The 13,112-nt window shown below is 52.1% G+C and overlaps 1 protein-coding gene across 1 annotated transcript; it reads left to right on the top strand.

The window, feature by feature from the left end:
• Window positions 1–274: 274 nt before the first annotated feature.
• On the top strand, window positions 275–12,080 carry MED29 (mediator complex subunit 29). The gene is made up of 4 exons (XM_067556758.1): window positions 275–683; window positions 6,318–6,376; window positions 8,907–8,991; window positions 10,270–12,080. Exons 1-4 carry the CDS (start codon window positions 462–464, stop codon window positions 10,495–10,497), a joined length of 594 nt encoding a protein of 197 aa, XP_067412859.1. The 5' UTR covers window positions 275–461; the 3' UTR covers window positions 10,498–12,080.
• Window positions 12,081–13,112: the final 1,032 nt, after the last annotated feature.

Here is a 13,112-nt window from a genome sequence, read left to right on the forward strand (position 1 = left end):
GGCGGGTAGCGGCTCCGGACCGGAGACAGGCACCGGGGCAAACACCTACGGACGGGCTGAGAGGGCCCTGTCGCCAGGCAGCCTCGAAGCCCTGCTCTGTGAGGGGCGCTTCCGGGGAGCGAACAGGGTATGCCGGGAGTTGTAGTTCCGGGAAAGATGCTCCGGCAACGTGCTGCGCATGCTCGCACGCAGACGCCCGCTAGATGCGCGATGCATGATGGGAAGAGTAGGCCCTGTGTGGGGAAGCGGTGCATGACGGGAAACGAGAGCCTCAGTCCGTGGGAGCGATGCATGCCGGGATCCGTAGTTCTAGCAGTGAGGAGGGGCGGCGGGGAGCGCGCAATGCATGCTGGGAAGCGTAGTTCATTATGGGGGAGCGTCGCGCGATGCACGCCGGGAGCCGCCGTCCCTATAGCCAGGGCGCGGTGTATGCCGGGAGGAAGCTGTAGTTGCTAGGGAAGATGGCGGCCCCTCAACAGCAGCCGCCGGCCCCGCCTCAGGCCGCGGCCCCTGGCCCGCAGGCCCCGCTCCAGGCGGCCTCGGGGCCCCAGCTCCAGCTGCAGGCGCAGGCCCAGGCGGCCGCGCAGGCTCAGGCGCAGGCTCAGGCGGCCGCGCAGGCGCAGGATTTCGACCCCGTGCAGCGCTACAAGATGCTGATCCCGCAGCTGAAGGAGAGTCTGCAGGTGGGGGCGGGGCCTGGAAAGAAGGGGGTGGGGCATGGAGGGTGGAGTCTCGGGGGAGGGGCGGGGCCTACAGCTGGAGTTGCGGGGTGAGGTCTAAACTGAGGGGAGTGGGCTGGAGGCCTCTAGGGCCGGGTGTTGAGATATATGGGGTGGGGTGGGGCTTTCCTGCCAGGGCCCTCAGAGTTGGGGGAGTGTGGCTAGGGTTGGAGGGGGTGGGGTGGGGCCAGTTGCTGGGGTGGGCAGAGTTAAGGCCGTTTGCTGACAGGCCCGGTGGGGGCCAGCTCTGCAGTGCATGGGGCGGAAGCATGGCTGGGGTGCCCTTTAACATGCTGTGTTGTGTGTTTGACAAAACCATGACCCACTATTTGCTAGGTGTATTACTGTAGTGCCTAGAGCAGTGGTCCCCAAACTTTTTTTGGTTGTGCCTCCCTTACCCGGTCCACACCCTCCCAAGAGCTGCAGTCGGGGGCCAGGAACGGGACCAGAGCTGCGGCTGGGGACGTGTCTGGAGTGGAGCTGAAGGCAGAGCAGGTCTGGGTGGTGCTTCCTCCCTGCCCCCGTGGGGGCTGGCCCGGGCTCTACCATGCCTTCCCCACCCTCCCCCCCAAACGTTCTTGCATACCTCCTGTGGGGCACGCCCCACAGTTTGGGAATGACTGATCCAGAGCCATCCCTGCCAAGTTCCGGGCTTCCATTGTGCCAGGCAGGCCCGGTGAGAGACAGCCGCTGACCAAAGGCTCCCAGTCCAACTAGAGAGACAACAGGTAGGAGGAGAGAAACATCATCAGCTCCATCTAGCAGGTGGGGAAGTGAAGCCCAGCGAGGCTAACGCCCTGACGCTGCTGACACGTTTCACCATAAGCACGAGAATAACCCCCTTGATTCCAATGGCAAGGCATTGCCTGAGTGCCTAAAATACATGGGTGCATGTTTGCCCGGTCAGACGGTAAGTGACTTGTCCATGGGCACACAGGACTTCTGTGGCAGAGGCAGGAAGAGAATCCAGATCCATTCCAGAGCCTTAACCAGAAAGCCAGCCTTCTTCTTCAACGCTTAGCCAAACAGTCAGCTGTTTGGTCCATTTGGTCCATTCCTGTGTGGCCGCAAGGGCCTGACAGGCTGAAAGTCTAACATCAGAACAGACTTGATGCACCCACATAATACGGGGTCTGCCAGTGAGTTGCCTGCACTCCTTGGTTGGTGAGATTTTATCTGGGATATTACGAGCCACCTGGAGAACTGTGTTCACAAGACCATCTTGCGACATTCTGGAGACGTCTGAAAAGCGTAAGATGCCGACTACGGACAATGGCACCAATAGTCTGTAGACCAGAGTGACCATAAACGTTTGCATTGCGAATGAAGTCATTCCACTTTGTGCCCAATGTACGATGTTGGCATTTTGTGTGGAAGCCTCTGGCTTTTCCAAGTCTGAGCGGCCCAGTGTCCGTGTTTCGCAACCGTACAGCAGTACGGAGAGGATGCAGCTCAAATAGATCTTGAACTTGGTTGTCATGCCGAGATGATGTTGATTCCATGTTCGTTGTAAATGACCCATGGCAGGCGCTGTGATGCCAATCTAGTGGAGAATCTCCATGTGAGATCTGGCGGAATCAGTGAGTATAGAACCAGATAGCAAAGTTGGAGACTGCTTTAACAGTTTCATTATTCAAAGAGATTGGCATCGAGGGTGGACCTGATCCTAGGTTTTACAACTTTGTCTTTGACCACGAAACATGGAGGCCAACTTTGGCTGGCTCTTCCTCCATTTGCCCCATGAAACCTGTGGGGGCTCTGGACTAGAAGAACATCGGCATCAGCATAGTCAGGGTCAGAGACTGAGAGATCAATGGTCTTAATGCCTATGGACCTGCCGGAATGCTGCTTTTGAAATCTATTGCCCTGCAACAGAGTGCAGGGGCCAAGATACAGCCCTGCCTCATACTAAATACGGATCTAAAAGGTGCCGACATCCAGTTCCCTGGATGTACACGGGCAGTTCCGTTATGCAGCTCGCTAATCAAGTCCAGCAGAGTGGTTGGGACAGCTCCACCCTTTAAGGCCTTCCATAGCACGACTCTATCACATGACTCAAATGCGGCCTCAAGATCAACATGTGCTACGTGCAGGGGCTTCCTGAACTCGTGGTGTATCTTTGATAACAAGCGGAGGGCCAAAATGGCATCTAATCCTCGTAAAGCCTGATAGTTGGGTGCGATGCTTCCGATGTAGCAGGGGCTCCAAATGCGCCAGCAGAATATACGCAAATACCTTCCCTGACCAGGACAATGAGGTGATAGGCCTGAAGCTCTTACATTTCCTGCGTAATCCCTTTCCCTAATAAAATGAGATCACAATACCCTCCTTCCAGGCGGTTGGCAAAGTTCTAGTTCTCCATACCAGGCGAAAGATGGCCAGAAGCCAGTCTGCCTTTCCTCAATATTGACGTTGGAGGCAGTTGTGCCATAACTGGTTGCACAATGGAGTGTTCTGTGTTGCAATAATTAAGTGGAAAAGGAGTCAGAACAGCCTGTTCCTTGTTACATTCTTTCCCAAGGAGTTGGGTGTGCCCCCTGGAGGGGTATGAAGGACTAGCTGGGAGTGGGACCTAGAGATCCCTCCCAGTTTTTCTCCGGCTCCTCAATTTCATTGAACAAAGTCTCTAGCTGTAACAGTTGCTGAGAAAACTGTCAGAACAGGAAGCAAGTGCAACCAAGTCAGTAAAATCCACCTGAGTCTGCAAAAAGCCTGAGCCAATTACTGCGGGATGGTGGGGGTAAGCGAACGAATGGTGTGGAGAAAGTGACTAAGGCAGTGTTGTTTATCCCTTCACATAACACCAGAACCAGGAGTCACGCAAAGAACTTAATAGGCAGCAGGTTTAAAACAAACAACAGGAAATACTTCTTCACCCAATGCAGAGTCAAGCTGTGGAACTTGTTGCCATGGATGTTGTGAAGGCCAAAAGAATAATTGGGTTCAAAAAAGAATTAGACAGGTCAATGGAGGATAGATCCATCCATCGATGGCTATTAGCTAAGATGGTCTGGGACACAACCGCATGCTCCAGGTGTCCCTAAACTGCCAGAAGTTGGGATTGGATGGCGGGGGGTGGATCACTCAAAATTGCCCTGTTCTGTTCAGTTCCCTCTGAAACACCTGGCATTGGCTGCTATTAGCAGACAGGATACTGGGCTAGATGGATCATTGCTCTGGCTCAGTATAGCTGTTCTTATGTGGGTGACCTGCCCTGTTAATATCAGTGGCTGCTGTCTCTGGTGTTAATGAATTTCCTTTAAAACTGCCCATCAGCAACTATTTCCCTTCTCATGCTTTGAGTGAGGAAAAGGAAGCTCGTTTTTTGAAGCTCTAAACTATGTGTTGGCATTGAGCTACGTGATGGGAAGGGAAGGGTTGAGGTAGATTTTGTTTGCCTGACCTCTGCATGGGAAAACGCTGCATGTCAGGTTTCAGTTTCCAGGCTTAAATTCGAACAATCAACATTTAGAGAGTTTTTAAATAAAACACACCTCAAGATTTCACTTCCGTTTCTCAGCCTGCCGTCTGAGTAAGGGAGTTCTTTGCCCAGAAGCATGGGGCTTTTTTTAAAAGTTTCAATTTTTTTAAAAAGCATTTTTTTAAACAAAATATTGACTTCTAAAACAAGTGAGTCATCATTCTCCAAAAATAGAAACTCAGGAGAATGAAACCAGTCCAGAATCTGTGTGTCATGTCATAAGAAGCTCGTGACTGAGATTCTGGTAAATGACTCAGCCAGCACTGGGTTAGATAAAAATATCAACATCTCAGAAATTGCAACGTTCAAATAAAATGGAACAAACCCTTGGCCCAGATTCTTGTTGTCAATATCCCATCTGACCTGATCTGACTCAAATTCTTGAATTAAGTTTGGGTCCAGTTCCCATAAGCCTTTCCTGACTTAAAGGGTCTCTAGGTTTAAATTGCTTTAACAAATCACAAGTGCGGCCTTCTTGGCTGTCTGGCCTCTTGTTTCTTGCTTTTTCAAATGAGGAAACTGACACTGTCCACTTGGATGGGGGGTTAGGTTTAATTATTTGTAAAATGCTTTGATGGGGGTCTGGTGGTTAGAGCAGGTAGCTGGGGGTCAGGACTCCTTTGTTTCTGGGTTTAGATGGGGAGTGGTGCCTAGTGGTTAAAGCAGAGGTCTTAGACTTTTGCACTTCAGTCCTTTTCACAGCTCTGCCACTAACTCTGGAATGGGTGACCTAATGTGAATTGCTTCATGGCTCTGTGCCTCAGTTTCCCCATCTGTAAGACAGGGAATTTAACTCCAACCCACAGTTGTGAGCTGCTTTGAGATCCTAGAGAACTGCAGTGCAGTGTGGTTTTTAATATTAATGGCTGTGACCCGGGATGCCTAGGGTACCCCACATTGAAAGTGCCAAGGTCAGGGCAGGCTGCAAAACGAAAGCAGATTTCCCCCAAAACCAGTGGCTCACTCCCATTGTAGTTAGATTCACCAACCAGTCACAAACTGTACTCCTGATCCCTCACCCTGGTTATCAAGAAGCCCAAAAAAGAAATCTCACAACCACCTTCATTGCATTTCAGTCTCCGGCTCCCATTCAGCAACTAGGTCCAGTAAAGTGAGAAGTTATTTAAAACTCTTCACTTTACAAAATGTTTTTCTGATCCCTAAGGACCAGCCACATTACCAGATCAATATTGGTTTGGATCTTACCCAAAATACCATGCTGCCAGCCTGTCCTTTAGTATCTAAAACCAAAGGTTTATTATAAAAGAAAAGAAACAAACGAGAAGAGAGATGTTCAATGGTCAAAGCAATCTGATATATACATATGACTTCATAGTCCATATATCAGTTTCTTAACAGCATTGGTGAGTTTGCTGTCTTGGATGTGCTCCAGAGAAACTTTACAATACCTGGATGGGTCTGTCTATCCTTTGTTCAAACTCAAAACTTCAGTTTGTAGCGAAGTTACTCCCGAGGTGAGAACTTGAAGACAAGATGGAGACGATGCAGCTGCCTTTTCTATCCTTTGCCATGTGGCTTGTACATCCTTTGTCCCAAACACAAGCTCACAGCACATGGGCATGGAAAAGCACTTGGAGTCCCCTGTCCACCAGCATGTCCCTCCCTACATGTCCTGTTGGCTCCTAGACTTCTCTCAATGGGTCCATTGTACAGCTGATTGCCCTTGATAGGCTGAAACGGGCTGGCTAGTGCTGATGCTAATCTGCCTGGAGGTGTCACCCAGATGCACAGCACAAGTTTGAGATATCAATATAATATACCACACGCATTTATAACTCAGGATACGTACATATAAACCAGCTTACCATAACTTTTCAACTGATACCTTACATGGCATATCTTGTAAGATTCATTGCAATTTGGTAACAGTGGTATCAATAACATTATAAATGGTCTCCCATATTCCAGACAGCGTCACAGGCTGTTTCCTGCCAAAGCCAGGATTCTTGTGACGGCTGTGATGGTCCCAAACACGACCTCTCAGGCACAGCAGAGACAGTATCCATTCCCAAAGCTAGCCAGCAAGCAAAGGAGGAGGTGCCAGCACCTGTTGCTTACCTTGCACAGTCTGACCCTTGCTTTCTCTCGCACTGCAGAACCTGATGAAAATCGCGGCTCAGAATCTCATCCAGAACACGAACATCGATAACGGGCAGTGAGTATTCTTTCCTCTCCTCCCCCGGGCAGGGCTATTTTTTAACCCGGGGACCAGAAGGCTTTCACCTTTAAACTTCTCAACTTCAGAGGACACTGCGGCTCATTCACCTTTCACTTCCCCTGGTGTAAAGCAGGAGTCATGCCAGTAGAGTCCGTATGGCTTTCTCTCAAGATACACTGGGGTGAGTGACTAGTTCTGTTGTGTCAGTGAAATCAGAGCCAGGCCTGCATTTGATGCATTTCTGGAGCCCACGTTGTTCTGTTATTTAGCAGCCAAACTTCCTGAAGTGGCTGTGAATGGCAGGCACCCCTGGTTCTGGGTACCCACTGTGGGGACCTAATGGCTCCCATCAGCACCAGCTGGAATAGGGGTACTCAAGCTGGGGATTGCGAGGTTATTATGGGGGGGAATGTCACAAGCTGTCAGCCTCCACGTATGCCAGAGCTCTGGCTATCAGCCATGCACGCAGCTGACAGCCTGAACCCTTCAATTTGGGGTGGCCGGAGAGCAACGGCTGTGGGCTGGGACCCCAGCTCTGAAGGCCGTGCCGACGCCAGCAGAGGAGCACAGAAGTAAGGATGGTGGCATGGCATGGGGGGGTTGTCACAGCCTGAAATATTTTCAAAGGGGGTCCCAGCAAAATAAGTTTGAGAACCCCTGGTCTGGGAGAACAAAACCCGAGTGACTTGAACAGGGCGCCCCAAATCAGTGCTGATTCGATCCCAGCGCAGCTCGGTAACAGCTAAACACCACCCCTGCCTGACAGCTGCTGGGAGGGGGGCATGTGACAGGAGCTGGCTGGATCTATTTGGAGTGGGCAGCTGCATGAACAGAACCACTCTCCACGCTGGTACTCCAGCCTCATTGCGGGCAGCTTCCACAGGGGGGCCAAGGACTGAATGGGAGACGCGACTGAGCTCCCCCGACCCCTGCTAAAGGGGTGATCCTCTGGGGTGGGGGAGGCATATTGATGGGGAAGGGGGTGAGTTTGCCCTGCTGCTGTCCCTTTTGTAGGGGTCACCCCAAGACTCATTAGCGTGTCCCCTTTAAAGGTGAGTGGGGCTACATGCACCTTTCCCAGCCTGCTGGCTGGCTGGCCTGTTTTACCATCCTCTCTCTTTCTCTCCCTGCCCGCTCCGCTGGAGACTCTGCCCCTTCTGTGTCCGCTTGCCCCACCCCCTTTACCGCAAATACTCTGCAATTCTGAGGCGTTGCCCCCTCTCAGTTGGGTGCCCCCGGCCTCTTGTTGTGCTTGAGGTGATCCCCTGTTGGGAGGGGTGATGCTCCCCAGGGCTGTGAGGCGCCTCAACACCACCTGCCCTTAGCGTGAAGCAGCCTTATCTGGCCCTGCTGTGGATCAGCTCCCTGAATCCCCCAGCCTCTGACAGCACAAGCCCTCCTGCCAGGCCTCTGCGGGCCTCGCGCTCTCTGTAGCAACGGGGCACACACCAATCCCCAAGTCCTTGTCATGTCCCCTGGACGCTCGCAGAATTCCCAGGCCTGCTCTTCCCACAGGAACAGGGCACAGCAGTTTGAAAGATTAAACTCAGGGCCAGCGCTTTACTCAGCGGCGCTTCACTCAGATTTAGTTATAGGGAAAACAAGAAGAAGTTTATTATCGAAGATCAGAGGCTCTGGTGAGGGCAAGTACGAGTGTTGGAAACGAAATCTTCACACGCTTTACAGAGTCTGAACCCAACCGGTTAAACCTCCTTATGCAGAAGTTTTATCTCCCCCAAAGTTCTCTGCAGTGTTTTCAGTTGAACTGCCAGAAATGATCCCTTTTCATGGAACAAAACCACCATCCTTTTCCTCGCTTGGTGAAGGGTGCCTGGCTGTTTTCTCTGCGCCCCCAGAGATAGTCAATCAACCCTTTGAAGTGCGTCCTCCAGATAAGCGTCGTCCTTCTGCTGTCTCTCTTCCCATTAGATTCTTTCTGAAATCCCCACAAGTCTTTGTTTGCATTGAGTTCAGGCTGGTGATGGGAGACCCACTGGGACTATGACAGTGCGCAATTTACATGTAAACAGGTAGATGGATAGAGAGCGCCTGTCTGAGAGCAAGCCTGGTTTTCATCTTTGCTGGTGACCAGTACCTCGATCCAGACTTTAAGAACATATTTGGAGTAGATATTCCTAATATGGATACATAGGATCTGCACATGCATTTTCACAATGATATTGATGAGAACTGGGACACCAGCTTTCATTTGAGATCTCATGACACTCTTTGGTGAACCAGAGTGAGAATCCCTGTAACCCTTCTGCACCCCCTTGCCAGTTAACACTGAGGTTCTTGGGTCATGGGGGGACCTCATGGCTTGAGGGGACTCCCAGCCTGGGGAACTCCCTCACTGTTGCCCAGCAGAGGATCAGCCCAGCTCTGTCTGCCCTCTCTTGTGGGACCTAATCCCTAACCCAGGAGGTGCTGGAGTTTGGGTCTGGCTGCCTTTCCTGGTACAGATGCTTTGGAGTGCAGCCGTTATCACAGTACCATGGCTGCCCCGTCAGGATACCTGTCATTTCAGGAAGAGCAACGACGGGGTGGTGCAGCGCTTTGACAAGAGCCTGGAGGAGTTCTACGCTCTGTGCGACCAGCTGGAGCTGTGTCTGGTGAGTTAGCCCCTTCTCGACAGTCCTTCATGGGAGTTGTAGTTTGGTTGCTTCATGTCCCCCTTCTCCACAGGCCAGAATCCCCAGCTGGACTTGGTGTCCCATGATGCACCCGAGAAGCAGTTCCATCACTTCAGTTGCTGGCTGGTGCATCATGGGAGATGGAGTCCCACCTGGTCTGAAATGTTTTTTAGTCAGAATGACTATCTGAAAATTTCCTTTAATTTCACTGAAAACAATTAAACGTTAAACATTTCAAAACTGCTTTGTTTGACCCCAAACTAACTTTTTTTAGTTCTGGATTTGCCAACATTTTCAAAAAAACTTGTTTTTGGTTTGATCTAAAATGATTTTTTTTGACTTCTTGGAGTTGCCAGAGATCCAAAATATCCGTTCTATGCCCTGCTGTAACTATGTGGCTCTGTCTCCCTCCAGTGGCTGGGTCAGGCATAGATATTCAAAATGGTGGATTCTCTGTAACTTGAATTCTTTAAACCATGATTTGAGGAGTTCAGTAACTGAGCCAGAGGTGAGGGATCTGTTACAGGGTGGCTGGGTGAGGTTCTGTGACCTACCATGTGCAGGGGGTCAGACTAGATGAGCGTGATGGTCCCTTCTGACCTTAAAGTCTCTAAGTCTGTAAATTCAAGCTACTGTTTCTAGTCTAAGTGGCCTATTAGCTCAGACAGTGGAGTCTTTCACTGTTGGATCCAGGCATCAGAGGCTCGGTCTCTAAAGGAGACCCGCTATGGGCGTTGCTACACATCCCTTTAGGGTGTATCGGTCTCAGCCATTGACACAGGCTCTGCAGACGTAACCAAAGATGTGGGCCCTGCCCTGGCAAGTTCAGCAGAGAGGCTGAGGACTGACAAGCCCATGGAGATTGAGCTCCACTTTGCCCCCTACTGACGGGACCTCTTCTGGGGCAGCGGGTCAAAATGGACCCCAGGAGTGGGGAGTGCTGTGGGGACGGCTGGGAGCGTGGTCTTTGAAGGACAAGGAGTGTCTGTCAGAAGCTGATTGGTCGGACGTTCCAGGCATAGGGAGTAGGGTGATGGGGAGGGCGGAAAGCAAGGGGAAGGGTGGGAGTGGGAGCAGTGGGACTTGGAGAAAGGAGCACAGATGCACAGGGGGTTCAGGCAAGAGTGTGAATGCCAAGAGCTAAATGCGATGCAGGGGAGGGTCAATGGTCTGTCCGGGTGCTGGTGAGAGGCTAGAGGGAAGATTGCCCTGACCAAAGCCAACCCCGTGTGTTAATTGTTTCCCTTCCCCCTCCAGCGGCTTGCCTACGAATGCCTGTCCCAGAGCTTCGACAGCACCAAACATTCCCCCAACCTGGTGCCGACGGCCACCAAACCTGACGCGGTGCAGACCGAGAGCCTGCCCTACACGCAGTACCTTAGCATGATCAAATCCCAGATCTCCTGCGCCAAGGACATCCACAACGCTCTGCTGGAGTGCTCCAACAAGATCACCGGCAAGCTCCCTGCCCAGGGGGGGCCGTAGCCCGCGGCGCGGGCGGAGTTGGTGTTCCTGCTCCGTGGCGGGGGTGGTTTGAACGAGACTCGGATATTTTCCAGACAGGCACTGTGGCAGCCGGCGAAACGTTTACAAACTTGCACCTGACCCTTGGCCTGTCTCGTGTCCTCTGAATTCCCTGCATGGGTGGATGCTGAGGAGATGATCTCATAATATCAACCGTGAAACCAATGTCCCTGGTCTGCTTTCTCCTCTTCTCCATTTGCAGTCTCATCTAACTCCCCACTTCCTCAGGTCTTACTCCTTTCCCCACATCTCTCCCCCTCTCTTCTTCCCCGCCCCCTCCCCCCACCTACTCACATCTCCTACATAGGTCCTGATCCTCAGCTGCCGTCAGTCAGACCTTTGTTACGCTAGCCTTATGCCACCCTTTGGCCTGGCTCACGTACAATCAGACCACATCAGCCCTGCTGAAACTGACTCACCCACCACAGGATCTACTTCCTGCAGTCTCCCATGCCGGGGCCTGAGCACACTCCACTCCCCTTTGACTTCAGGAAGGTTCGAGGGTGGCCTGAGATTGTGCTGCTAATGAAGATGAGGCAAATCAGACAGAATCTTTCTCTGCCATCAGATTAAAACTCCCCAGGCGAATGGGCTGGGTTGTAGCTTTCCGGGTTGGAGGGTGTATTATTTATTTTTCTTAAACAGTAACCATTTCAGAGAAATGCCATCAAGTTAAAACAACCCCAGGTGTTAGTTTCCTCTCACCATCACCCTGACTTTACCCAATGGTAACCCTTCTGGCCTTTGAGATATTTCTCCCCTGACCAGCATGAAGTGAGAGGGGACTCGGAAGTTCATTAATGATAACATCTGTGATCATTTAAATCGTTTAAAACCGAGGGCGGGACTGTGATTCTATTCACACCAGCATATAGCAGAAGAATATGGCAGAATTATCTCTGTGAAACTGGCATAAAAACCAAAGGATAATCAGGCACAAAGAATTAAAAAGCAAAACAACTTTGGTTCAGTTTGTTTCCCTCTATTTGTCAGGCTGAAACTACCCTGGTCAGCTCACTTTCCATTTCTAGTCGGTTTCGCCTCCTCTCTCACTCTCCACTGCTTACTCCAGGGAGCTGAATTTTGCTCCTGGGGGAATTCTGTGCCACAGCGCACGTGCACAATTCCTGTCCCCCGCAGATTTTGTTGTTTACCTGAAGAATAGTAGATTCTGACAAGGAAGCCACGAGATGGGTGTCGTGCCCCTCCCCGGCAGCACTCCCAAGCGGCTGCATCGGAAGCAGCCGGGAGAGACATAAACCACCGCCGGAGGCAGGGGGCTGGGTGTGCGTGTGAGACTCTGTCCCTCACTCACTAGCGTGGTGTTCCTGGCGTGGAGGGGCAAGGCCCCGGGGTGTTTCTGGGATAGTCTGGGGCAGGCCCAGCCCTTGGGCTGTGCCAGGATCAGGTGCAGCCTTTCTGCCGAGTCCATGTCCCATGGAGGGAGGAGGGGACTGCGGGCTGAGCCCCCACCTCTATGCAGCCCCAGTGTGGCCCCTTGCCCTTGTCTCTGTGCCCACCCTGTCAATGTGGGGCTGACACAAGCAACTGTGGAGAACCTTGGCCAGGGGTGTCATCAGGGGAGGATGGGGGGGGGACACCTACCCCGACCCACAGCCCCCCGGCGCCCCCTGACCCCAACCCCCCAGCACCTCTCACCCCCGCCCCCCAGCATCCCCCTGCCCCACAGTCCCAATTTCACACCGGAAGTTTGGTCGCGACGCATGGCACGTACCCCAGCCCCAGGTGGAGCTCTTACCTCCAGCGCCACACGGGCAGGTCCCCTCCTCCAGGAGCCAGGGTGCTCCAGCTGCAGCTCCTGTGGTCAGTGTCCTCTGCTGCACTAGGGCTTCTGGGCGTGGGGCAGGCAAGGAAGGGGTCAGTCCAAGTGGATAGGGGGCACAGTGCCAAGGGGGATGTTGGAGCCTGGGGGGACAGTGGGGTGGGAAGGGGCGGGAGAGACAAGTGAGAGCACAGGGCTGTGCCCTGAGGGAGGGGGCAGTGAGTATGGGAGGAGTAGCTGAGGGTAAACAATCTGTGGGGCAAGGATCCTGAGGAAGGGGGAGCTGAAGGGGGGGGGCTAGGAGCAACTAAGTGGGTCTTAGAGTCCGTTCACCCTCCGAGAAGCAGGGAGCCCCCTCACCTCTCCCAGGGAATCGTTTGCGTTGTCTGCATTGTTACACGCCTATTTGCTGCCAGTATTGGAAATAAATTACCAAACGAATGGAAAGTGGCGTGGTTATATCGTGTTATTTTGACAGAGAAAATATGTGGCATTTTAAAATAGGGCGTGCAGAATTTTTTACTTTTTGGTGCAAAATTCCCCCAGGCGTAATTGAATTTGGGCTTTGCAAATAACCGGGTGTGGTTTAAATTAAGAAGGGCAATGAGTCTCTCGCACACCCTGCCGCCTTCTGTTTTATAAGAAATCCTACACTTTTCATAGTCCGGTTTTTCTAAAACTTTTTTTTTTTTTAAAACCCGAAAGTGTCTTTGGGAGCGGGGCACGTTCTACGCCTGGAGGAGTAAATCCCCAGTCACCCCCTTGAAATCGACAGGCACGCAGTAGATTTACT

This window comes from Emydura macquarii, unplaced genomic scaffold (genome assembly GCF_026122565.2).
Source record: "Emydura macquarii macquarii isolate MOO-44397 ecotype Brisbane River unplaced genomic scaffold, CSIRO-AGI_Emac_v2 contig_1790, whole genome shotgun sequence".
Taxonomy (NCBI): domain Eukaryota; kingdom Metazoa; phylum Chordata; order Testudines; family Chelidae; genus Emydura; species Emydura macquarii.